Raw genomic sequence first — 26,637 nt, forward strand, 5'->3', positions numbered from 1 at the left:
TGACGGTTGTGCAGCGATGGTGAAGTGGTGGTTTGGTGGTGGATAATGATATCAAGTGGTGGTAAAAAAAATGGAAATCGATGGTGTAAAGGAAGATGTTTAGAGGCTAAAATAAAACAAAAAGTGAGAAAGGGAGGAGTAAGGAGGAGGAACAACCAAAAGAGGAGGAGAAGAAAATAGAATGAAAGAAAACAAAAGTGAATGTTGACTACCTTAGGTGGGATGAACAGTTCAAGCTTGGTAAATGAGAGAAAATGGAAGCTTTGGGGGACAATGGCATGGAAAGTGGATCATGGGGAACATGCGGAGTGAAAAGGGGGTTTATGGGGGAAAGTTGACTAGTTAAAAAAAGAAAGAATCTTCCCTTGCATGTAACTAGGAGGGGATGGCAATGGAAACTTTAACCAATGTTTTATGAGTAAAAAAAATTTTAAAAAAAATAAGGATGTGGGGAATGGAACATGGGACCTAATAGGGTTTATTTATGCTTTTAACCATTAAGCCAACTCACTTGCTTGATAACATTCTAACAACATTTTTTTAAAAACATGGTGTGACATTTACTAATGTTTGAAGCAAAATTGCACCAATTAGAAAATAATATAGGTCTTCAAGGACAGTTCCACCACTACTAAATCACTATGGTGTACATTTCGTGTCATTACGCGGTGCCCCGCTTTTATTTGTCTAAATATAATCCAAGCGGGTTCAAGTGCTTGAAGAGCATATCTACCGAAACAAATTCAATTACCTCGATAAGATATCCCCTTCATTCTTCCTCTATGCTGTTTACGGAATTGGGTTCTTTTGGGTTATAGTTGATGGTTGTTGGTGAATTCCATCTCTACTACAGAACTAGACATGAGAGTTTCTTCTCATCCAACTCCTCGCGAAAAAAAAAAGACTTAAAATATATTTTATTCTTAATCTTATGACATATAGGCAATTAATGAATAATTGAATCTTGGGATTCTTTACTTTGCGATTTTATCTGATTTGGAAAAATGTTGGAGAGAAAGATGAAGATGAATTTGGGGAGAGAGATGGGACCAACGAAGATGTAAAAATGGAGGAAATAAAAAAATATTTTAATATAAATTAATATAAAATATTATTTCTAAATTTTAGAAACTATAAAAAATATTGTAATATAATTTAATATAAAATATAAAATTATTTTAATATAAAATATTCTAAATATTATAATATAATTTAATAAAAAATACTTAAATATAATTTAATATAAAATTTTATTTGAAATATAATTTAATAGAAAATATAATTTAAATATTTATATTTAAATATTATTCTTTTGATAGAAAATAATATTCTTTAATATTAAATTGATATGAAAAATACATTAAAATATTTAAGGACATATTTGTTATTTGATTTTTTTTGTATTACATATCTATTCCACTGTTATGTTTATTCAATTTCATTACAGTGTGAAAAAGGATAGAATCCTATTCTATTCCAGTGAACCGGACGTGATGTTAATATCTTTTAATTTCGAGATTTTAAAAACTTATGGGTAGCTTAAAATATAAAATAACATAAATTTTCAATGTTTTTAGAATAGGATTGATAGTCGAATCATTCAAACCATCGATTCCCTATCAATATACTTGTCTGGTTTAAATTAAATAAATTATTAAAAATTAATAAAAAAATAAAAGAAGTTATAAAATCCAGCTCAACCATCAATTTGTACTGATTTATTAGCCAACTGATTTTTTATTTCTCTTCAATATAATATCTCGATTAATTTTCGATTCAATAAATCTAATTGAATCAAATCTAATTTTGAAAACACTAATATTCTTTTAGAATTATAGCAGGATGGAAATAAAACAAAATATACGGATAAAACATAAAAAGTGAAAAATGTGAAGTCTATTGGTACCTGCACTCAAACAACATGTTTATCAACAACTCTTTTACTATGGCATTTATCACGAATATTAATAAATAATAATATTATTATTATTATTATTATATTTTCCTTAAATTCCAAAACAACCCCTTGAAATTGATTCCTTTTCCAACGCTGACCCGACAATTCCCAATTTTTATTTATTGTACATCACACCCCTACCCTTCTTTACTTGTTCTTCTTTTTTTTTCTTTTTTTTCCTAATTTCTCGAAAAAAAACCCCAAGCTTTAGGGTTTCTTCTTCTCCTCCAATTCCAAGCCCCGGATTTTCCAGTCTGGTAAATTCTCCCCCTTTTACTCTCTCTCTCTCTCTAAAATTTATTATCCGATTTTCTCCTTTTCGTGCTAATTTCTTTTTATTTTTTATTTTTATTTTCTTTCTTGGTTTGCATGCCATAATTTAGTCAATTTCTTTTAATTCTTTTGCATGCACTGTTACTCCTTGAAGTTGAGTGGAAAATGTAATTTAGTTTCTCGTTTAGATTGTTGGGTCTTCGTTAATGGTTCTGCTTTTTGGTGGGTTTTTTTTTTTTTTGCTGATCTGGTTATCATGACCGTTGCTTTGGTTTTAAAAAGATCTTTTTTTTTTCTTTAGCTCACTAGCAGTGGAAGACATTGACTTATTTGGTTTCTTTGGCAGCCTTTTTCATCTTGAAATAAACTTTGGGGGGGTGATAAACCCGTTTAGCTGTTTTATATGTTGTCTTTGAGCGCTTTTCTAAACAAAATCACTGATCAATCATGGGATGTTACTTATAAATTTTATGTTTTTAGAAATGTAGATATATATTTTTTGTCAATTGTGTACTTTTTTTTTCCTTCCACTGATAAATTATCAAGTTGGTTCCTTTGGTTTGATGGTTTAAGACAATGTCGTGCTCTGTTGTTTGAGGCTTCAACTGGTTTGACTACTGACTGTAAGTGTGCCTTTAAGGACTACCATGATGATTAGTAAAAGAAAATCTGTGTCTTCCACTTTAGTTAAGTTGAGAAAGGTTTGGCATTTTCGACTGAATCTTGTGCATCAGTTCTATGATTGGGGGACCTGAAAATTTCCTTTTGTACTTCTAATGTCTGTGTGGGTTTCTCCCATACCTGTCAATTGCCTTGCATGCAGTATTTCATGTAACGATGTTTGTAGGCCATGTATGGTTTGTAATGATTTTAAAAGCTTTTACTTTTATCATTTGAGTTTATGTAATCTATTTGTAAATTTGTTGTTCATTTAAGTTAAGAAGCAATTTGGAATGGTGCGGGGGAAGCTGATCTTGATTTGCCAGCATGGTGGTGAATTTGAGACAAAAGATGATGGATCCATGTTATATGCTGGAGGAGAGGCACATGCCTTGGACATCAGCCCTGAGACAGGATTCGATGATCTCAAGTACAAATTAGCTGAGAAATGTAACTTGGAACTAAAATCTTTGGCTATCAAGTATTTTCTCCCCGGAAACAGGAGAACACTAATTACTTTGTCTAATGAGAAAGACCTAAAAAGGATGTGTGATTTTCACAAGGACTCGGTGACTGCAGATGTTTTCCTTACAGGGAAAGCAGGCTTTGTTCCTGCAAATCATGGCATGCCTGCTAAGAGGTAATTACTCTCTACCTGCAATTATTACCATTTTCTAGATTCTCTTTGTTGTCATTACTATTTTGTCGCATTAAATTTATAGGGAAATTCATTATCATTGCATCAGCAGCAAGCAAAATAAGAATGTGCTGAAAAAATCCGTCTTCTTTGATGAGTGTGGGTTTCCCTTGGTATTTCTGCATTGTGGTTAATTATGGAAATTGTGAAATCTACAGTTTCATTAAGACCATTCATCGCTTGCAGGAAAAAGAAAGCCACTGCTGCACGTCCTGCTACTTCCAAAGTTGCTCCCTCTGCTGGCGGCCTGAAGGATGTTACCATCAGTATAGCAACCCCTTCTGACTCTGTTGCAGGTGTCAATGCAGCACTCCGAAGTCCCTCTAGAGCAGCAAAGCGTACTGCTGGCCGTAACATTGTTGATGGTCTTTTTGAGGTCAGTGTTGCTGATGCAACTGACACAGATACAATTGATATGAGTGCTTCTCCTGCTGATACTGTCAAGAAACGAAGGCGCACTGCCTCCTGGAAACGTGCTGCAAATGGTCTTACCATTGTGACTGTTGATGACAATCTTGAGGAGACAGAGAAAACTCCGCCCAGGAAAAAGGTAGCTAGGAAATTCAATCCCATTGTTGTAGCTAATAATGGGGACCACCAGCTTGGCCCTGTTGATGGTTCAGTGGAGAAACAAGTTGAATCATGGAAAAATGGTATTACTGAAGGCCAGGATTTCAGAAGTGTGGCGGAATTCCGTGATGCTCTACAGAAATATGCCATTGCACATCGCTTTGGTTATAAATTAAGAAAGAATGACACCAATCGTGCTAATGCTGTATGTGCAGTAGAAGGATGTCCTTGGAGGATTCATGCATCTTGGGTCCCATCTGCCAGTGTGTTTAGGGTTAAAATGTTACATGAACCACATACTTGCGGTGGCGAATCATGGAAGATTGCTACTCCAGCTAAAAATTGGCTGGTGAATGTTATAAAGGATAGGTTGAGAGATAGCCCACACCACAAACCAAAAGAAATTGCAACTGGCCTTCTTCGTGATTTTGGGCTTGAGCTGAACTATGCGCAAGTATGGCGTGGAATTGAAGATGCTCGGCAGCAACTTCAGGGTTCATACAAAGATGCATATAACCAGTTGCCTTGGTACTGTGAGAAGATAGAGAAGACAAACCCTGGTAGTTTTACGAAGCTTGTCATCGGAGATGATAAAAGATTTCAGCGTCTTTTTCTGTCCTTTAATGCTTTGATACGTGGTTTCCAAAGTGGTTGTCGTCCACTTCTTTTCCTCGAAGCCATCCCTTTGAAATCAAAATACCATGAAATTCTGCTTACAGCGACTGCACTGGATGGTGATGATGGTATTTTCCCTGTTGCATTTGCTGTTGTAGATGATGAAAATGAGGACAGTTGGCATTGGTTTTTTGAGCAGTTGAGATCTGCCGTGTCGACTTCCCGTTCTCTAACCTTTGTCTCTGATAGAGATAAGGGATTAATGAAACATGTACTTGAAATATTTGAAAATGCTCACCACGGTTACTCAATATACTACTTGATGGACAGTTTCATACAGAACTTGAAGGGACCATTCTTTGGAGAAGGAAGGGCTTCATTGCCTGGATGTTTCTTAGCTGCCGCGAAAGCAGTCCGACCTGGTGGTTTTAGGATGTACACTGAGCAAATTAAACGGGTTTCTTCAAGTGCTTATGATTGGATCATGCAAAATGAGCCTGAATATTGGGCAAATGCCTTTTTCAAGGGTGAGCATTTTAATCACATAACACTCAACATTGCAGAGGCATATGCTAACTGGATAGAGGAAGCACGAGACCTACCCATCATACCTAAGGTTGAAGTAATAAGATGTAAAATCATGGAATTAATGGAACTTCGTCGAACGGAATCGAGTAACTGGACTATGAAGCTTACACCGTCAAAGCAGGAAAAGTTACAAGAAGAATGTGTTAAAGCACGTGGTCTGAAAGTATTATTCTCATCCGACACCCTGTTTGAAGTTCATGATAGCTCCATCAATGTTGTGGATATTGTCAAACAACACTGCAGTTGTGCTATGTGGAAACCAACTGGGCTTCCTTGCCATCATGCAGTTGCTGTCTTTAACTGCACAGGTAGGAGTGTGTATGATTATTGTTCAAAATACTACACAGCTGAAAGCTTCCGGTTAGCATTTGCTGAGAGCATAAATCCTGCTTCGACCATTGCTCACCCTTGTGGAAATGAAGAAGATTCCGAGGAAGATGAGGATCAGATAATGCCTCCAAGCATCTCACGACCAGTAGCAGCTCAACAACCAAAGAAAATAAGACGAAACAAAAGCCAGGGAATTATTAGGAGATCTGTGTGTTGTACCCGGTGCAAAGGAGTTGGGCATAACAAGGTTTCATGCAAGGTAAGCTTATAGGGAAAATGTTTACCTCCCCTTGTATGTATGTATAACGCTGTACAGCTTTCATGGTTACTTTAGATAATATCCAGCTCCTTTGAACTCATTTGTAGGCCATGAATAGTTGTATTGTTCTTCAAAGTTGCATTTTATGTATTAGGCTAAATTACTTGGACTTTGTTGCAAACTTAATCTTATCATCCTGTTATGTTATGGTGGCAAATAGGTAGGTTGAATTCCATTTGGATTGATTTCTTGTTCTTCAAGTTTAGTACTTGCATTATTTGCTTTTCAAATCAATTTTAAGTTTGAATTAGTCTCTTAGAGTGCGTGCGTTAGAAAATAATGTATTTTTTTTTAATTTTCAATTATATTTAAAAAATAAAATTACTTTTTCTTTTATTTATTTTTTTTCCTATTAAGAGCTAGTTTTTTATTGTTGTGGTTAAAAAGTGTAGTAGAAAAGTACCGGAAGGAAGTGGTTAAAGGTTAATGGTTTTTTTCGGATACAATAGTAAAAAGTTAAAAATTAATTAAGTTTTAACTTCAGAAAAATATTTTTGTACCTTGAAGAAGCACAAGGCCTGAGCATACTTTTAAAGGAAGAATTTTTTTTTTATGTTTTTATTTATTTTACTCTTTCAATTCTCAATCATTTCAAATTTATTGCAAAGTTGATGGTTGGAATTAGTTTTTCCAAATGTACCACGTAATCGCAACTAGAATGCTAGGTATGGTTAAATGGTATGAAAAGCTTTGGATAAAATTTAACGGACAAAAATGTAGTTTGTACAGGCAATGTAGATATAGACTAGATGGGATGATGAAGTGTTAGAGGGAGTGTATCTAAAGTATAATGCCCGAGCCTCCCAGTGCGATACAAATCTAGCAACTTAACACTAACAACTCTATTGTAGACATATTCACCTAATCCTTGTGGAACACGGAAAGCCTCCCTCAATGCTACCAACTCTGCCTCCATAAGTTTTATCATATCCTCCTCCAGCTCTATATTACCATCAAAGCATGAAATGGTATCAAAGATAGTCCCACGAACATCATTCACAATCAAGTCCTGCATCAACTCAAGAAAACAAATTATGAAGCAGAAGCTCCCTCAACAGTTGATATAGTTGAAGATTACAGAAAAGTAAGAGTTAATTGCATTTTTCAGTCAGGCTAACTTTGTAAATAACACAAGTGTCGGTTAACGTGTATCATGGAAGCCCTTGTACTAGGAGTTAGATTGAATTTTGTCCTATTTATTAAAAAAAATGGGCAAATTAGTCATTGTACATTAGATAAAAAAGCAAATTGATCCTTTCTGTAAAAGTTATATCCATTTCTACTGTTAAAAAATGGAATGCTTGATAGAAGAATAATCAAATAGTTACACGTGACGTGCCATATGCAGCACCTCATGCCGACATACAGGGATAATAATAAAAATAAATGAAAATTTTAACAGAACGATCAATTTACTATTTGATCTAATTTATTGGGACTGACTTGCCCATTTTTTTAGTAGAAGGGGCAATTCGACTTCTAACATAATGACCTCCATGATACTTTTACCCACAAGTGTCCATACCTGAGTGTGATCCATCATATGCTGCTTTTTTTGTCTCATCTCCAGCTTAGAGCTAATTGAATCTTCTACTTTGTGCTCTATAAATGACAACAGCCTATCCTCATTGGTTGAAAATTTTGCCCATTTCTTATATTGGTCACTTAAGTTAAGAATGGTCAAAAAATATCGAGCAAGTTCCTTCTGCTCAATCAGACCGTCTCTGATTGCCCCTGCACTTGCATAAACATAATTTTTTTGATTTAATAGAGGAGATATACTTGAGCCCTAAAAGAGAGAAAAAATAATGGTTATCACCCCCACCTGTTAATACTAGTTTGGAGCAAAGCTCAGCATCATGAATCATACGGGGCAAAATACCAGGAGTATCCAACAAATAGATATTGGGATGGCTACCAATCTGAAGATGTAAGTGTTGAGCATGAAACACTCCATTATATTGCTACAAGCACAACATTGATGGAGAAAAATGATTCAAAATTAAGGGAAAAAAAAACCATTACAACATGGTGGCATGTATACCTTGAAGCTGCTGATATCTTTTGTCTCTCCAGGCTGAGGACTCACAGTTGCATGCTTCAACCTTCCTTTCTCTATAAAGAAGGAACATGGGATGATAGTTTAGATTTTCACTAAGCAGGAGAGGAACAAGAGAAATTTTAATGAACTACTAAAATTAGTGCCTAAAATCATTCCATTCCAACCAAACAATAAAACAATGTTGAAGCTGAGAGGATTTGAGAAGGTTAAAGCACCTGCAGCACTAATCCTCCCCATCTGATGCAAAGAATTAGCTAGTGCTGATTTTCCAACATTAGGAATCCCCACTAGCATTATTGTTATTGTCTCACTAGCATGATGATTAGCTTTGCACAGTCCCCTAACTTGAGCTTGTATAAAATTAAGCAGCTGTGAGCAATGAATTGTTATAAATTGTTAGTATACATAATATATCTTAAAGGGAAACAAGGTTTTAGTGGTTAGATAGGAGAGATGAAATACCCCTTTCACACTGTCCTTGTTATGGGAATTGACTCCATAAGGAATGCAATTTTGTTGCTCAAAATATCTCATCCATCCCTTAAAAAAAATTGAACTAAATATTAAATGTGTGGAAAAATTTACAAGACAAATATAAATAAATAAATAATGAAAAAAATAAATACTTTTGAGAGGAAGTATGTGAAAGAAAGAAGTTACATAGCCATAAAGGTGTAGGGTAGTTTTTCTAATTAAATGACATTTATAAAGATTATTTATATCTATCTAATATTATTATTAAAAGAGTTGACAAAGTTGTTACAATAAGTTAATCAAACATTAGCTCCATTAAAAACTATCAACAATCCAACTTTAATATATGAGTTAAGGATATGTAATTTACATTTTAATTTTTTTTAATTTCGCATCAAATGACTACTCTTTTTTTTTTTTAAAAAAACCTTATCTTAAATAAAAAAATTAAAATCTTAAAGTATTGACTTTTATTTTATAAATATTCTAAAATGTTCACCTATCTACAGCTGTGCAAAGTATTTAGGTAAAATAATCATGAAACAATTTGTACTAGAAGTTTGAATTGTATTTTGACTCATATGCTAAAAAAATGAATAAGTTAGTTTTTTACATTAAATCAAATAATAAACTGATCATTTTATTAAAAATTTGATCATTTTATTAAAAATTTTATTCATTTTATGGTTAAAATTTATTCATTGTACGTCAACAGCAGGGTGTACCACACATATCATTATCTAGTTATTTTATTAGTGACACTAACTTTTAACAATAGAAATGATATTTTTAAAAGAAATAATCAATTTGGTTTTTGATTAACCTATAGGGACTAACATACTAATTTTTCAGTAGATGAAGTAAAATGCAATTTACTCCAGCTCTTCCACGACACTTTTACCCAAGTATTTACTATGGTTTTATGTGAATTCTCCAACTGAAATGGACTTTATGACATAATAATACTAGTACAGAAACAGTGGAATTTGGAATCGAAATGAAAGGCAAATAAAAAAGAAACACAGAAACAAATAGCAACCTTTACTTGTGTTTGGTCTGCGAGGTCTATCTTGTTCATCACAACAATTCGTTTAGAAAGAGCGGGGAAGTCTCTCAACAGCTCATTTTCAGATGATAAAGGAATCTGTAAGGTTAATGCAGTCAACAAATTTATTTATAAGTTTCATCTTGCAAGAAAGAATCATGGAAAATAAAAGAAGCATACCCTGGCGTCTCTGATCTCAGCTACGAGATCGACCAATGGAAGTCGTTGAGCAATGGCACCTGAGGCCGCAGCCATGTGGAGGTCGTACCATCCTTTATTTCTACTTGCTGCTTTCTTCACTGCAATCACTATTTTCCTTGTTATTCTACTCGCAGTACTAGCTGTTGCCATTAGTAAATTGGCGATTTGTTTTTTACTACTACCGGTGAATGAGTATATAAATTAGGGTTTATGGTTTATGTAGAAGTCACGGTAGGATAATTGGAGCTTGTTCAGGCATAAAATCAAACATGTTGAGAGCAATGTGGCTGTCTCCTGAATTACGTCCGAAACGAAAATAAATCTATCAAAGGAAATAGCGAATCAATGTCCGGGAAACGAAAATTTTTGAGGGAAATAGAAGAAATGAAGTGAAAAATGGGTGAGCAGTGTAAGGAAGGTGAAGAATATTTGAAAGCTTCAAAAGCCGAACAAAATTAATTCGGATAGTCACAGCCCATTTACATGTGGGCTATAAACCAGCTATAATCTCACTTTCCCAGACACTGAAGAAGCAAAGCATGCTTCAACATCAGAGAAAAAGAAATTATGCATGGTTTATAGTTCTACAGACCATGATATCACTAATCATATTGCAGCCTCCAACCAAATGGTGCTTGATTCTAAGGTGGTTCACACGGATGTGCCAATAGGTTATGGAGGTTTAGAGATTATAAAACCATTTTAGTGGAGTTACCGTGGGGGAATAGAACTTACATGTAGCAAGAGGAGCTGAGACTGGATTTTACTCTCCACTAAAAAAAATTTGTATAGATCAGATTATTTCTATTTAAAATTTCATTCTTACTAAAAAAACTAAAAATAAAAGCGAATATAATTGACATAAAAATTATCCTAATTTTTACAAGCAAACCTCATAAGTAGGAATCTCTTTTACATAAAAAAATAAACTATTTTTATGACTCATATAAAGACAAATATATTTTTTGACTCATATTTTTATACCTACTTTTTTGACTTATACTTTTTCATAAGAAACAAGCCTACTTTCTTGACTCATATAAAAAACATAGCGAAACATCACATCTAATTTATGACTTATATAACAAACATAATGAAACATCACGTCTAATCACTTTCATAGCCTATGCTGACATCAGAAGTGACGTTCAGTTCTTCTATCATCTTTGTTTTTTCTTCTTTAACTCTGTAGCACTTTATCTCCGTCTGTTCAATCTGTTGTTCAAGACCATCACTTGAATTGTAAAAATTGTCTTCTTCATTCATAAGTGATGTCTTTTCCTGCGAATTAGTCCAAGCTGGCTTATTTTGAATGGCATTACTAGAAAACCATGGATAGTCTTGTGACCATTATTTTGGATCTGGTATGTTTGACTGGTATTCTTCTAATGCCTTCTTCAACTGTTCTTAATAAGGTGTTGGTGGCTCAATTTTATATCCCATGGTGCTAATACATCTCCTGGAGGCCATATGTCTGCTGGAATAGTTCTATTTACTTGGCACAAATATTTTTGTAAATCATTATAATTATAAGGATTTGAACTAACCTCTGAAAAATATGTCTTGTGTATCCAGGCACTAGGGAATGACCCTAATTGTGTTGATGGACCATTCTGCATAAAATACTGAGGCTTGTAAAAAATAATCACAATATATTGTGCCCTTGTATCTTTGAGTTATTCTCTCATGATCATGTCAACCCATTGTTCTAAAAGGTAAAACCATTTTTAAAAAATCGCTAAATTCTTCATCTCCGGACTAATTTCATCTTGGGCAGCCATAGCCAGAAAATGTAAAATATCTTCAATGAAGAATTCTACCCCAATATGAAACAGGTGTGTCAAATACCACATCATCCATTTTAATTCATCAAGGAATTCAGTGAATTGAATTTTAAGTGGATGAATGAATGGATATTCTTCCTGAAGTTCCAATGGTTTAAGAAATAGCCCACTAAAATCTCGAAAGATACTCAGCTGATAAGAAAGCATTATATTTCTGGCCTCTTTGTGGAATCTTTTTTTCCATAATTATACTCAACACTTCTGGAGGATGTTTTGGGTGAGAATTTGGAAGGTAAGGTATAGAAAAAGAAACAGGCGGAGGTTGAGTTTTCTTGGATTTTGATGATGAAGGCATTATCATGAAATTTTCAAAGGGTCTAGATAGAATATCAGCAAGAACATTGGTTTTTCTTTAATGTGTTTAACATCAAAAGAATATTTGGAAAACCATTATGACTATCTTAACAGTTAAGGATAGGGTATATCTTCTTGTTTGAATTTTAGCATTTTAGGAAATGAGGACATGTCCATTTCAACAAGAAAGTGATTTCCTATAAGATGAAATTCAAATTTAGATATATCTTTCTTTACTGCAATGATTTCTTTGAAAGTGGAGCGATGGATCTCAGCATTAGTGAATATTCCACTTTTAAAGCCACATAGCTGTCTTTTTCCATTTCTTTCTTCAAAAAGTACAGCTCCCCAGTATTTATCACTTTTTTCTGTCTGCAAGATTGTCTTCTGATGAAATCTGTAAAGGTGGCAAATTCTGTAGCTCTTCTTTCAACTGTTTGACCGCTTGAGTTTGTCTGGCATTCCATGGAGGAGAATTTTTTTCCAACATTTTTCTTAAAGGATTTGTAAATTTAGAGGTTTTTGGAATAAAATCTCTGAGGTAATTTACAATTCCTAAGAATTGTTGAACTTGCTTCTTGGATAAATTTTCAACTGAAAATTTTTACAATTCTTCTGCAATATGTTTACCAAGTTGATATTTTCCATCTTTAAGATTCATACCAAGGAATTCTATTTCTTCTCTATCAATCTACATTTTCCTTTCTGATAACATGATTCCATATTGAAGAACTATCTGCTTGAATCGAGCCAAGAGATTGGCATGTTGTTCTTGAGCTGGGCTATAAAGAAAGAATATCATCTATATAAATCATGGTTTGATCCATAATAAGCCGAAAAATCTTTATCATGGCCTTTTGAAATAGTGATGGAGCAGTTTTAAGCCCAAAAGGCATTACTGTCCATTAAAATGTTTATTTGGGATGCAGAAACCCTTCTTAGGCCTGTCTTCTAGATCTATGCCCAGCTGCCAAAATCTCGCTTTCAGATCAAACTTGGAGAAAACTTTTGCCTTTGCTAAACTTGAGAATAGTGAATTTCTGTTGGGTAATGGGAATTTATCATCTTAAAGAAAATGATTAAGAGGCTGATAATTAATTACTAGCCTCAACTTTCCTCTTGCTTGTTCTGATCTTTTGTTGACATAAAAAGCTTCACATGCCCATTATGAATTTGAAACTTCAATCAATCTTTGTTGCAATTGCTGACATTCTTCCTCTGCTAGATTCTGATGTTCTAGATCCATTCTAGTGTGACTAGCTCTCGTAGGATTGGTATCTTCATTCCTTTTAAAAGGAAGTTTGATACAAAATTCAGAATATTTCCATAATGGATTTTCACATTTCTGAAGAAATTCTGAATGAGAGTCTGCACAAGATCTTTCCTTCAATTCTTCAACAACTTCTTGGAACTTTTCTGAGTGAACTATGAATAATTTAGGGATTTGGACAAAAGGTTTAAACATTTGTTTATACCTTAGTCCTTCAGGTAAAAATTCTTAATTGTTTGGCTTTTGTATATAGATCAAAACCAACAAGATCTTTACCTGGGATTTTTTACCCTAAAACTGTTGTAGTCACAGCACATCTTGGGAAAAACTGAATTTTGATAGGTTTGCTCACCAAATGTGTTGCAAATACTTTGTCTGCTGCAAAGTTGAAGTAACGAAAATATGGTTTCCACCATTCTGATGGCAAAATTTATGGATTCATGATTGTTCCTGCCGCTCCAGTATCAATAAAAGCAATAATAGTAATAGGCTTACTGTATTTATCAAGATAAATCGAAACTGAAATATGGGGAACAGAAACCTGGGTTGTTGAAAGTATTTAGGACTGCATCATGTATATCTCACTTGATGAAAACTCAGAGTCACTGTATTCAAGACTTTGAATTGCACATAGTGATTGCTCATTTGGTTCTTCATCAATGGAGAATAAAGACTCAAGATCATCATCTTTGCCGATCTTTATTCCAGATTCTTGTTGTATTTGCTAGATCATTTTTGCTCCTTTTTTGTTGTTGGGGCATAATTTTGCAAAATGTCCTTTCTGATTGCAGATGTAACAACGAGTTGATTTAGCTCATTTGGTAGATCTTTTCTTCTTAAGGAATCTCCATCTAAATTTTTTCTTTCTAGGTATCTTTGGAAAAATCTTTTTCACTATTCTGAAATGTCTTTTTTTTCTGATAGAGTAATAACAAGATTTGTCTTTGCCACATTTTATTTTGAGATAAGAATCATCACAGGCCTTATCTAACATCCTATCACCATGAAGATAATCCTTAAAGACTTTTCTTCTGTTGCACAAGTCTTCAAGAGCTATATAAGTTTCTTGCTAGATTTCTCCAATAGTTAAATTGAGGATGTTTTTACCTTGTCTTTGTAAGCTGTGATTGACTGCCACTTGGAGTGGATCAGGTATGGATGCAAGCACTGCTTGTTTGAGACTTGGATCTAACCCAATGGCGCAAAAGAGTTTATTCATTGCATAAAAATGCTTTGACAAATCTCTTCTGTTGTATGAGCAACATATTCTTTTGAAAAATTCTCTTCTTTTCAGAGTCAATAAATCTTCAGGACTTCCAATAAAGTGATTATGAATAATCCTGATTGTTTGCGATAAATCTGTTAACACTAAAAATTGCATTTGATATTCTTGGTTTATAGAATTCTACTAGTCTTTTAACATTTCAGTGAATTTGGAAACAAATTCCATCAGGATGTTATAATGATTTTCTTCTGTCAACCTTTTGGTTTCTAACCAAGCATGGAATTCTTGCAGTATTTTTGGCCATTTGTTTGTTGGAATATCATCTAGAGTGAAAATCATCTTTCCACCCGAAACATGAGGTGAAGGTTTTGCATTTGAGGGTTCAGCTGTTTCACTCATTTCTCCATCATATGACATTTCAACTTTTACATTTGGTTGAGTTGCGACCATTACTTGTAGATCAGAATTAACATCTAAAGACTTAGAATCTTCTGAAGTAGATTCTGATGAAGATAATTCTTCAGTAGGAGATTCTTCAGATTCTTGTAAAACAGATATTTTTGGAAGCATTTACTAATTGTAATCCTTCAAAAAATTTGATAAATGATTACTATCAGAAAGTTTTTTCTTCTGAATCATCAATGATTTTGATACCTGTCTAGGTGGAGAAGGACTTTTTTCTGTACTTTCTTCTTCAACAGGTCTTTTTCCCAAAGCCTTTTCTTTTTACCTTTTTCTTTCTTCTGCCTCCTATTTTTCTGCTTCTTTCTGAGCCTTGATTTGTAAAAATAGATCATAAGTACTGGGTTTTTTCTTTTCTTCAAGAGGAGGAAAAATTATTTTTTGGGATCCGGATGATGGAGGAGTATCCAACTGTCTGATTGAAGGAAATAGTTCAATACCATTCCTGGAAGGGTTAGGAGGTGGTATTTTCCCTATTTCCTTTAATACCCTGATCTGTTCTTTGAGATTTTTCATTTCCTTTTCTCTCTGTGCAAAGTGAGAAAAAATCTTGGCCTGGCGCTGCAGGTTCTCTGGCGACTTCTTTCAGTCTTTTTTGGAAAAGCTGAATAAGATCTTTAATCATCTTTGAATTTTCATCAACTCTGGTTTCAACTTTGGAGACTTTTGAATCAATTTGATTGACTTTTGAATCTATTTTTTTCAAAATAGAATTTTAAGCTAAGGCATTTTCTGCCTGCTAGTTAAGAGTACCTTCTGCCGCCGCTATTTTGACTGGTTTTCCTTCTAGACCTGCTTGTAACTTTGAAGGAATTTTTGGAGCATGAGTATACTCCTTGTTAGAAAATTCTGTAATGGGAGGAAAATCTTGATCGTAAGAAGATGCTGGCTGATACATGCATACTTCTTGACTTATCTGAGATGAAGTTGAAGTCTGGGCTTATTGGGAACAAGATTGAATCTGATTTTGTTTTTGAAGCCATTTATTGATCCTCTTATAACATGACTGCTTTAAAGGCTTGACAAATCATTTTTGTTGGTCTTGAGGATCTTTCTTTGGTGGTAGTAGTAGTGAAGAAGACTGATGTTCAACTTCTGGCGATTTTTTCAGCTTATTAATAGAATAATCAACAAGATAAACAAATTTTCCATTATCCTCTCCTAAATGACCAATATTTGGATCACCATTTATCCACCGTTTGTAAAACTCAGATTGTGTTGATTTCCTGTGAGATTTTTTCTTGTGAGGCTTGTAAGCCTCATTATACATGCCTGCAACCCATTTGTCAAAACTTAGCTCATGACATAGTTCACAGGAACACATAAGATCCCATGGACAATGTCTTGTAATAGGATCTTTAAAATAATATAAAGGTTTTCCATCTGTTTGAAAACTCTCTATAAGAGTTGACTTTGGCCTTGGACTTCTAGGTTGGAAAGGTTGCATCATCAACTGTGTTGGGAAGATTGGTGGCGTAAATTGAGGTCTTAAATGACTGTGATCAAATCTGACTTCACTGGTTCCATCTGATTTGGTGATGATCTGAATTTTGGTTGATTTGATAGGTTGATCATGATCATGCTGATGGATTTGCTCATAATTTGTTACCCACTTTTCTGGCAAAAGTTTCAACAACTCTTGCTTGGGTATTTGTTTTGCTACATGCACACAGTGAGGCTCTTCTTTAGTATTAACAAAAATGATGAGGGAATCTTCAGAACCATGGTGTAATAACTTAAAAGCGTGATCTTGAACCCTATACACTATTTGATAGTGAAGGGTCGTTGTTATTGCTGATTCGACCATCTCAGCTCCAATAATCTAGATCTGGACTTTTAAGGCATCCAACAGGTTTGGATCTTGAAGGGACATGGTAAAATTAGGGAATAAAGTTACCATCGTCATTCTTGAGCTCAGAGTGGTTTCAACTGTCCTAATACAGGCATCCTGATATCGTTTATATCTGGAATCTAACAGAGCAATCCTAGACACAACTGGTTTCCCAGATGTTCCATGATAATTTAGAGCTAATCTGACTACACCAAAATGGATATGTGAATATCCATGTTGAATCCAATCTTGTGGGAAATTGGAAGGAACTTCAAGAATGACAAATTGTTCTTCCTGACCTCCATAAATCAGATGCTTGTCGAACTTTGAAGATTGAACATATTCTCGAATATTCTTGCGACTGGTATTGATTAGTGACTTTATACTCTTTATTGGGGAGTAACTGGGTTTTTGATAGGTAGAGTATGGATTTACAAGTGGTAGATTTGTGGCTTGAACTTTTTCTTTCTCTGTAAAGTAAGTTACCTCATATAATGAAGATATTTTCTTTGTAGAGTGAGATTTTAAAGGATAAGAAGGTAAGGAAATTGGTGCTTTTGCAGTAGAAGGTCTGGAACTCATTTTATGAAAAATCTCTTTCTTTTCAATAAAAATCTCATTTAATGATAAAGAAGGATATCATCTATATAAATCATGGCTTGATCCATAATAGGTTGAAAATTCTTTATCATGGCCTTCTAAAATAGTGATAGAGCAGTTTTAAGCCCAAAAGGCATTACTGTCCATTGAAAATGTTTATTTGGGATGCAGAAACCCGTCTTAGGCCTGTCTTCTGGATCTATGCCCAGCTGCCAAAATCCTACTTTCAGATAAAACTTGGAGAAAACTTTTGTCTTTGTTAGACTTGAGAATAGCGAATTTCTGTTGGGCAATGGAAATTTATCATCTTGAAGAAAATGATTAAGAGGCTGATAATTAATACTAGCCTCAATTTTCCTCTTGGTTGTTCTGATCAGAAACTAGCAGAGGAAGAATGTCAGCAATTGCAACAACAAGGATTGATTGAAGTTTCAAATTCACAATGGGCATGTGAAGTTTTTTATGTCAACAAAAGATCAGAACAAGCAAGAGGCAAATTGAAGCTAGTAATTAATTATCAGCCTCTTAATCATTTTCTTCAAGATGATCAATTTCCATTGCCCAATAGAAATTCGCTATTCTCAAGTCTAGCAAAGGCAAAAGTTTTCTCCAAGTTTGATCTGAAAGCAGAATTTTGACAGCTAGACATAGATCCAGAAGACAGGCCTAAGACGGGTTTCTGCATCTCAAATAAAAATTTTCAATGGACAGTAATACCTTTTGGGCTTAAAACTGCTTCATCACTGTTTCAAAAGGCCATGATAAAAAATTTTCAGCCTATTATAGATCAAGTCATGATTTATATAGATGATATCCTTCTTTATAGCCCAAATCAAGAAGAACATGCCAATCTCTTGGCTCGGTTCAAGTAGATAGTTCTTCAATATGAAATCATGCTCTTAGAAAGGAAAATGCAGATTGATAGAGAAGAAATAGAATTCCTTGGTATGAATCTTAAAGATGGAAAATATCAACCTGGTAAACTTATTGCAGAAGAATTGCAAAAATTTTCAGATGAAAATCTATCCAAGAAACAAATTTAACAATTCTTAAGAATTGTAAATTATCTCAGAAATTTTATTCCAAAAATCTCTAAATTTATAAATTTTTTAAGAAAAATGTTAAAAAAAGATTCTCCACCATAAAATACTAGACAAACTCAAGCGGTCAAAAAATTAAAAAAAAAGCTACAGAATTTACCACCTTTATAGATTCCATCAGAAGGCAAAAGAATCTTGCAGACAAACGCAAGTGAGTATGAAGCCATGAATGGACCTTAGATGCGATGGAAAAGATCAGTGTTAAAATATGATTTGACAATGACTCGCATAAAAAGCGCATGAAAAATCTTTAATCTTGAGATCCAAGGCATAAAAGAAGGATTTAACTGTGGTAATTTTTATTGGTCTCATATGGATTCAGAGTTATGTCGGCAGTGAAATGCACAGGACAGCTTACTTATTACTCATCAAGGAGTGACATGCATATATATATATATTTATACCCAATGGACTTTGCTTCATTATAGACATTACAACTTTGTGCTCTATACTCTTAACATGATCATCTCAGTGGTCATCTAAAGCTTTGCAATGACATATGGTGGCAAGTTGAATTTGGATCTAGTTGGAGGCTTAAGATCTTCCCAATCTTCATCCTTCACCTTGGAGAAATACCTGTCTATTGTAGTATCAGCAATATGCTCCAATTTCGACGGCTCCCACTGGCAAACCAAAAAGGGAAGGTGATTCGGTCTGTCAGTCAACCTTATTAACAAACTTCATAAAACTGAAATAAGTGATTGAAGATTCAGGAAAGAGAATCTTAACCTTTGGGTTCTTATCTTTATCCAGTAGCATAGCCCTGCAACCCTGCATTAGGAAAGCAAGAGCTTATTCGTTGAAGAAACGGTGAGAATGAAAGCAAGTTAAAATGCATAAATTTAAGTTAGCTGAAACCTCGAAAAAGTCTTTGCTGAATTCTCCGCGCATAACATGGCAAACCATTCTATATTCACGAGCGAGGCATGCACCGACACCTTGAACTCTTCCTACTCTAATCTGATATTGTAAGAGCAGAGTCAACTTTAAGCTGAAACAATTCACCTAGCTTCAAACAAACTTTTTATCAGATAATCTAGGATCCTCTATTGACTACTATGCATGGAAATAACTTTTTGTAAAAAATATAATTTGAAAAACAAGGCTTATTATGTTTCTCATTTCAGTTGCGCCACCACCAGCATAAGAGAAAAATATTCATATGCCGACATTGACAAGTGCTATACATTTTTTATGGTTATAATAGTTAAGGGTGAATTTCAAAATGAACTAGTCTAAAAAATAAGAAAAATTTATCCAAGGAGGAACCCTAAGGTGATATCAACAAATAATATGATTGGCACGTTTCGATCAATATGAAAATGTCAACTTACTGATCTAAGAGAAATTTTAAGACTAGTCGGAGAAGCCTTTTTCAGTGTTTGAATGGTAGCAAAGATCCAACCGTCCCTTTGGTCAACAACCTCCCTCTCCTGTGTAAGCATAGGTTCACAGATTTTTGTTTTAGGTGGCATATACTGATGGTATAACAAATTGCAGGGAAATTTGAAACATGTGTAAGAAAAACATTAAATGAAAGAACCATATTAATGTTTCTGATAACAAACAACACCAAATTATCAACTTACAAGAGCAGACAAAATTTCTTCAACCGTTCTTTGAGAGAAACATCTATCAATGACATCTAATCTGCAGCCATATAACCAATGATATCCGGGAAAGCCATGTCAGTCTGCCATTAGCAAATTTGGATTTCAAAAAATACCAATCCTAAATAGGATGTACAGTATCAGTCTGTTGTAATGTAATAATTGTTGTGAATATGTCTCTTCTGTTTACAGTTATATGCTACCTCGAGGGCAGATATTCAAGATTTCTTAAATTAAGATTTCTCTCTCTCCCCCCTTGCGGGCTGCAGATATCAAACCATCTATGCAGGAAAATGAATTGTTACTAGAAAACTAACCGATTGTACACAGTCTGCTCTTTCAATGAGGGTTTCTCACAGTACTGATCAATAATTGATGATATGATTACTGGATCGCTGGAATCTGCATCACATAATGCTGCTTCTACCATAGGTAATTTCTGTTGATTAAATGAAATGATGTAAACAAATAAAGTAATTACTAAAGTTATTATAAACAATAAAGTAAAATTTCTTAGGCATTCATATTGCCTATTTTGGATATAAAATCAACAGAGACTTCAAGGATTCTAAAGCAAAACCTATGTTGTACCTTGACTAATCACACTGCAGCTTTGCCTCTGTTCACAAAGCAAGGATAAGGGAATGCATTTTCAGTTTTAGTTTCTTTAATAAGTGAAGATAGAGATCAGGTTTTACTTTCCCAGACAAGGAAAGATCTGGTCTGAACTACAAAAGTAGCTTTATACAACAGAGAAGCCTATTCATAAAACCTTTAAAGATGAATCAGGTAATTGTTAGAAAAATAGCTTTATATGATTTTATCGGACAGTAACTTTACACTATAACTTTCAAAGATTAATGTTTACAATTTAAAACGAATAAAAAATAAATATGCATGCTAACTTTACTAGCCAAAAGAATCACAAAGCTGATACTTTTTTGTGTTTCCTCTAGGATGTTTTCTCAACCATAAACCAACCGGTATGAATCTACATTTTCTCAAATATATTTGAACTCAAACCAAATTTTAGGTTGGGATGCATACAGCTGAAGGGACAAAGTGAGTTGCAAGGCCACATGCAAGCATTTCTGCACCATCCAATCTTGCACCAGTAAGACCGACATATTCTCCTGCCAGAAGATGATGACAGAAGGTGAAGCTAAACACAAAGCAAATTCAAGTTTACAAGTTTTCTGGCTAGCTAGAAGAAACCAATACAACATGAATCAGCTCCACGAACCAAAATAGATCCAACAAAGGCCAAAGATTGCTATTGTAGCTATCATAAAGGAGAATCCAATCTATGGAGCCTTACTGCCTTTGCATTTTTTTCTTGTATAAGGCATCAGCCAAAATACTGGATGCTACTGAAGAGGTGAACCAAGGTTCATCCTATGTTTTAAAGGATTTAATCTTAGAATATGAAATTTTAAAAATAAAAGTAACTAAGGGCATGTATAAGAGATTCAAGCATATAAATGGGAGTACCGAAAAATCCTGGGAGTCTTGACAAGAAATATGACGCTCCTACATCTGGGAAGAGTCCCAAAGCTGTTTCAGGCATTGCAAAAACCTACAGAACATCCAATATAACAGCATTTAGAAAGAGAAAACCAATCTGCTATACATAGCATCTGGTGCTCTCTCAAATTAATAGAAAACATAAGTAGACAAGATCTAGGAGAGAGACACCATGTTATTTTGGTTGGGAGCTTATCATTATTGAATAAACAACAAAGAAAAAATTAGCTAAGAATGCTAATACAGCAATTTTTCTTCTAATGAATGCAAGGAGATGCTAAAGTATTTCAAAGGAGACATAAGAGAGAAATACCGAGTTCTCAGTTGCAACACGGAATCTACCATGCATTGAAACACCGTTCCCACCTCCCATAACGATTCCATTAAGAATTGAAACCTTCAATGAGATTTGCATTCTCACAATTAGAGAAATCATATATATACATTATATAGGCTGAAGGCAACATAGCTTGAAATGCTCTTTTATGAAATTTTACTTAGTATCTGATTGTTTAACTGAAATGGACTTTTAGAAATCTCTTTCTGTATTCTTTGGTGTTTGAATGACAGAAAATAACATGGTCAAAGGAACAACCCTCTTTCCTCCCTCGAGACCTCAACAATTGATTTTTTCTTTCTCTTCTTGATTACAACTTCCTTGATATTGTTTTCCTCTTCTCCATTGCAACTCCCATCCTTCTCCTTCAGTCTCACCCCACCCCCTCTTCCTCAAATCCTCCATAACCCTTTTTCATTAAAAACCTAAGATCACAACCCAAACACCCTGCCCAGCAACTTATCATTTCTTTTATACAATTCCTAAACTACCCATAACTCCCCAAACCCCAAAAGTGGAGGATATTACATGCTAAAGTGCTTTCGAATCCACAACCACCAAGTTGCTGTGACAGCGGCGATGCCAACTTAAGCTAAAACTCAGTCAGCCAGCAACTTGTCATTTTATTTCACCCTTTCTTCACTCCATCTTTTTTTGTAAGTTTCCGGATTTAGTGTTCTTTTATACTCGAATTCAGAACATTTTTATTGTTCCAAACACCCAGCCCGGCAACTTGTCAATTGATTTCACCCTTTCTTCACTCCATTTTTGCTAAATTTCCAAATTCTGTATTCTCTTATGCTCAAATTCAGATTTCTCTATTGTTCTTAACTTGTTTGAGGATTTATTATATGAATTTGAAGATTAGTTTTATGCATTCTTTTGTATGGTGAGCTAGAATAATTTGATGTTCCAATTAATTATTATTAATTTTCCTTGACTTGAAAATTTATAATGATCAAACATGATTCAAGTAGCTTCAAAAAATTTGAAGGAATTCTGTTGCTATTTTTTTATGGTTACTTCTGATTTGCAAATTCAATAATTCTTCTAAAATTTTATGATAAATATTTAGGTGTGAAAAAGTTAATTAGGTGCTGCACTGTAAATTACCCATGGATAAAGAATTTTGAAGATATTTTCCACCTAGTAAGACAAATTATTTTTCACAATTCTATCCAATCAACAAAATAAAATAGCATTTCAGAGAAATACTTCCGAGGAAAAGCTACATTTCCTGGAAACACTTTTGAGAGACAAATGGAGCCTTAATGCCATTTTGGTTACCTGTGGTTTGCTATAGGTCGCCATCAAATAGTTTAAGGAGAATTCCTTCATAAAAAAGTTGGCACCTGCTCTCCATCCACCTAAAGCATATAAATTCATACCAAAAATTGAATTTAAATTCCTCCAACAAACAAGAGGGAAAAAGAAGGCACATTTGACTCAACGAGTCAAAAGTGGTCAGTTTAGAGTGCTAGCAAAGGAGAAATCATAAATAATAGCAAACGTGAGGTAGACAAAGAGGAAACAAAAGTGACAGCAAATTAATAATGTAAGTTATTAACCTTTTTAGACCTAAAGGAATACTACTATTAATATCCACAAGAAATGAAAGAATCCATACCTGCCCAAATATCATGTACCACAGCTACAACATCTCCACCAGCACAAAATGCTCTTCCTTTTCCCTAATGACAAATAGCCAGCTATCAGGTATATTTTCTTCAATGCTTAAACATTTGCTTGAAAAATCAATTACGGTACCTAGTCTTACAGGGGGGTTAAGTTTAAGATAATTTCTTTCCTAGCGGTTCTGCCAAAATAAGTATAAAAAGCTTACTTAATTCATGCATATTTAACTAAGTCTTTCAAGTTTCAACTCTTTGGTTACATTAAGGAATATCAATGATCAAAACTGAGCAGACAATACCCCTTTAAAGTTTACTCTGCCAATTAAGTGGCACAGATGAGAAGTAAATTCCTATCTGGCCTTTACCTAAGAACCGTATATGACTAGTAATGCTGGTATGTAAGGCCATACTTCCAAAAGGAATCCTGACAGAGATTATAAATTAAACATAGTTATGACCGTTGACTATATATGACCAAGCTGATGTGCTAAGATAGTTAACCCAAAAAAACATAGAGCCTTTCTATTGGGCATTATAAACAATCTGATTGAGTGACTTGAAATGAGATAAGATCAGAGACCAGGCATGCTTATATGCAACCCAAAAATGTCATCAGATTCAATTTCTTCCAACTCCATGCTACTATCTTTACTTTTGTCAAGTTGTTTCTTTCAATGAAGTAAAAGAAAAATGATACTAAAGTTGTATCTTCGGAGGTGTGTACCTTCAGTATTACCAGCTTGACATTAGGATCCTCCTCGTAGGCAAGAAAAAGTTCTAGTAACCGAGAAATCTGCCGTTGAAAGAGATAACATTATTACTATTTCATGTTTCAAACAATTAATGTGACCAAAAGGTCTTTGACAGACAATATATGATACTCATGCAGATAACATAGAAATAGAGAAGAAAAGCATGTGCAAGGTACAGATCCTGAATACACAATTTTCTTGTAAAGGACAAACTTGATAGGTTATCGTATGTAGTCAACAGTTGACAAAGAAGGCATGTAAAGAAGACCATAAGAACTAGCAGCTAGAAAAATAACTAGCATAAAAAATTGTTTGACCTTTCGGGCTAGAGACATTTGATCAAGCAACATGTGGTGCACCTAGGAACTGTTCTCCAGAAGGTGGTAAAATGCAAAAAATTTAAAAAATAAAAAATAGAAGGGCATTGAGCTTTTTTTTAAGGTGAGATTCTTTTTTACTAGTAACAGTACTAAAACTCATTGTATGACACAGGGGTAGTTCCCAAATACTGAAAGAGTTTAAGCAGCTTATTAAGAAGAGATCATACCATCTGAAATGAAAGGGCATTGAGCTGCTTAGGCCGGTTTAAGGTTAGAATTCTTGCGAAGGAGTTTTCTTCTACTAGAACCTGCAGAGGTAATGAAGAAATATAAGTGAACCTTCCCAAATATTACCAAAGCTAGTTAACGCAGTGAAGCAAGGAGAAATTCTCATTATCCAAAAAAAAAATGACATATTTGTAATTGAAATGGAAAATCAACAAGAAATTATTTCAATTACAAAGACAATAAAGGAAGTTGGAATTGATTTTAAGTTAATTGAAGCTCTATGGAGAAGCAATGAGAGAGAGGATAGGGAAGGTTTTATGGGTTATCTCCTAGAAAACACGATCTTCGGAATGCCAAATTAAGTCTTTGGAGTGAAGAAAAACATTAGAATACAGAATTTAAAATAATAATAATAAAAAACCCAAGATTGCAGAAAAGGGGGAAAAAGAAGGGGGAAGGACCTGATCATGTTGGGAAGAAACGGAGGAAGACATTGGATTGGAAGTTGAAAGTAGGAGGTTGGGTTATGAGAAGGAGGAGAAATAAGTGGGAAAAAATGAGAGGATAGATGTAAAGAAAAGAAAAATTGGGTCATAAAGAAGGCGAAGGTCTTTATCGGTTGGGTCTTGGTTCTTATTCTAACCATCCGGCTAGAGCCTAGAGATATCATCTTAAGATGACGTTGTTTTTAATTAATTTTTATCCTTTGCTAAAATGGGAATAAATAATTAATTATTGTGATATATGAATTTAAATGTTAGTTAGATTATAAGGAAATAATTATATGAGAAGTCATTTGGAATTACAAGCTCTACGGCTTAAACAAATCAACTTCCAACTCCATATTGGTAGTAGAGCTCTGGTGTTGTAGGTAAAAATGAATCCATTACTTCCCTCAAGTCCCAATGCTTATCACAGCTACTGATTAAATGCTAAAAATATATATTTTATGTAATTTAATTGGTCAATTTATGAGAATGCACCATTGATTTTTTCATGTTTATATTAAATTTTATACAGGGGTACAATTTGGGGATAAATAGAAGAAAAAGGAAACAATTGGGCTACATTGAAGAAAGGAGCAAAGAAGGTGGGCCAAAGCAGAATTTTTCCAAGATGTAATTAGCTGAAATTTTATGTTACTTAGTGGGAGATTATGTAGGGATTTTTATATCATGAAATATTTTATTTCCTCTAGTGTCTCTTAATTTGGCAAAGCCACTAGTATAAATAGGGGGCTACTATGTTCATTTATTCATCAAGTGTTTTTCATCAAGTTTTTAATCAAGCTTTCATCTTCTGAAATATAATCTTTCCTTTCTTCTTTATTTGCTGGCTTTAGTTCCTTATTTTCTTTTCCCATTTATTAATTTCCTGCCTTAGAAATATAACACTAGCAGCCAAACCTTGCGTCACCTACACCTACCCACCTACATTTCTTTTTCATTTATCCAACCCTCTTCAAATATGCCCAACTCCAACATGCCCCAAACATTAGTCAGCTAAATCCATTTCAGCTTTAGGCCGGTGTTAGCTTCGTCAAGGTCCGTGAGTTGCGAACCCCAACAATTCAATTCCTAATTTTCAGTATTTATTACTTCTCCGGATTAATAGTATGATTTTGTCAACTCACAAAGTCAAATAAACACTAAGTCAAAAAAGACGTCGTTTGAGTTAGTGTGGTTAGACATACAGTTGGAATTCCGAGGATCGATTGTCTAATCGGTTTTCCGTGAACACATTGGCGTGCCAAGTGGGGATTGCTGTTTGGTTCCGTCAAGGGAAGTAGTAACCGGATTTAAATGTCCCACGCGG

General features: G+C 34.2%; 4 protein-coding genes across 6 annotated transcripts; 1 reads left to right on the forward strand and 3 right to left on the reverse strand.

Moving 5' to 3' along the window:
* The first annotated feature begins 2,035 nt into the window (after positions 1–2,035).
* Positions 2,036–6,194, forward strand: LOC107912517 (uncharacterized). The gene is made up of 3 exons (XM_016840729.2): positions 2,036–2,214; positions 3,167–3,530; positions 3,774–6,194. Exons 2-3 carry the CDS (start codon positions 3,184–3,186, stop codon positions 5,959–5,961), a joined length of 2,535 nt encoding a protein of 844 aa, XP_016696218.2. The 5' UTR covers positions 2,036–2,214; positions 3,167–3,183; the 3' UTR covers positions 5,962–6,194.
* Positions 6,195–6,680: 486 nt separating this feature from the next.
* On the reverse strand, positions 6,681–10,675 carry LOC107912527 (DAR GTPase 2, mitochondrial). 2 transcript variants are annotated; one of them, XM_016840739.2, is made up of 8 exons: positions 9,771–10,675; positions 9,585–9,689; positions 8,534–8,611; positions 8,287–8,440; positions 8,054–8,124; positions 7,835–7,973; positions 7,535–7,743; positions 6,681–7,018 (listed from the first exon to the last, which is right to left on the reverse strand). In XM_016840739.2, the coding sequence occupies exons 1-8, from the start codon at positions 9,939–9,941 to the stop codon at positions 6,755–6,757; spliced, it is 1,191 nt and encodes a 396-aa protein (XP_016696228.2). In that variant the 5' UTR covers positions 9,942–10,675; the 3' UTR covers positions 6,681–6,754. The 2 variants fall into 2 exon arrangements, with proteins under 2 accessions (XP_016696228.2, XP_016696237.2); XM_016840748.2 differs by having other exon boundaries at positions 7,835–7,931; positions 9,771–10,656.
* A 5,238-nt stretch (positions 10,676–15,913) lies between these two features.
* Positions 15,914–16,693, reverse strand: LOC107907330 (uncharacterized). Its single transcript, XM_016834673.1, has one exon. The coding sequence runs from the start codon at positions 16,691–16,693 to the stop codon at positions 15,914–15,916; it is 780 nt and encodes a 259-aa protein (XP_016690162.1).
* Positions 16,694–18,688: 1,995 nt separating this feature from the next.
* Positions 18,689–25,481, reverse strand: LOC107912542 (3-hydroxyisobutyryl-CoA hydrolase 1). Of its 2 annotated transcripts, none has more exons than XM_016840760.2 (14): positions 25,284–25,481; positions 24,822–24,902; positions 24,247–24,315; positions 23,516–23,579; positions 23,176–23,255; positions 21,865–21,948; positions 21,519–21,603; positions 21,075–21,160; positions 20,345–20,466; positions 20,007–20,067; positions 19,752–19,850; positions 19,276–19,422; positions 19,147–19,188; positions 18,689–19,040 (listed from the first exon to the last, which is right to left on the reverse strand). In XM_016840760.2, exons 1-14 carry the CDS (start codon positions 25,314–25,316, stop codon positions 18,897–18,899), a joined length of 1,197 nt encoding a protein of 398 aa, XP_016696249.1. In that variant the 5' UTR covers positions 25,317–25,481; the 3' UTR covers positions 18,689–18,896. The 2 variants fall into 2 exon arrangements, with proteins under 2 accessions (XP_016696249.1, XP_016696256.1); XM_016840767.2 differs by having other exon boundaries at positions 19,276–19,377; positions 25,284–25,461.
* Between the last annotated feature and the right edge of the window lie 1,156 nt (positions 25,482–26,637).

This window comes from Gossypium hirsutum, chromosome D08 (assembly GCF_007990345.1).
Source record: "Gossypium hirsutum isolate 1008001.06 chromosome D08, Gossypium_hirsutum_v2.1, whole genome shotgun sequence".
NCBI lineage: Eukaryota > Viridiplantae > Streptophyta > Magnoliopsida > Malvales > Malvaceae > Gossypium > Gossypium hirsutum.

What these genes read in the sequence shown, in the direction of transcription:
- LOC107912517 (XM_016840729.2), top strand. Translation starts at nt 3,184, where the DNA reads ATGGTGCGGGGGAAGCTGATCTTGATTTGCCAGCATGGTGGTGAATTT. An exon ending in CATGGCATGCCTGCTAAGAG is followed by an intron (nt 3,531 to 3,773) that starts GTAATTACTCTC and finishes CATCGCTTGCAG; the next exon opens with GAAAAAGAAAGCCACTGCTG.
- LOC107912527 (XM_016840739.2), bottom strand. Translation starts at nt 9,941, where the DNA reads ATGGCAACAGCTAGTACTGCGAGTAGAATAACAAGGAAAATAGTGATT. An exon ending in GGGGAGGATTAGTGCTGCAG is followed by an intron (nt 8,125 to 8,286) that starts GTGCTTTAACCT and finishes CCTTCTTTATAG; the next exon opens with AGAAAGGAAGGTTGAAGCAT. An exon ending in AAGATATCAGCAGCTTCAAG is followed by an intron (nt 7,974 to 8,053) that starts GTATACATGCCA and finishes TTGTGCTTGTAG; the next exon opens with CAATATAATGGAGTGTTTCA.
- LOC107907330 (XM_016834673.1), bottom strand. Translation starts at nt 16,693, where the DNA reads ATGGTCGAATCAGCAATAACAACGACCCTTCACTATCAAATAGTGTAT.
- LOC107912542 (XM_016840760.2), bottom strand. Translation starts at nt 25,316, where the DNA reads ATGTCTTCCTCCGTTTCTTCCCAACATGATCAG. An exon ending in GGTACATGATATTTGGGCAG is followed by an intron (nt 23,256 to 23,515) that starts GTATGGATTCTT and finishes TATATGCTTTAG; the next exon opens with GTGGATGGAGAGCAGGTGCC. An exon ending in AAGAAATTTTGTCTGCTCTT is followed by an intron (nt 19,851 to 20,006) that starts GTAAGTTGATAA and finishes ATGCTTACACAG; the next exon opens with GAGAGGGAGGTTGTTGACCA.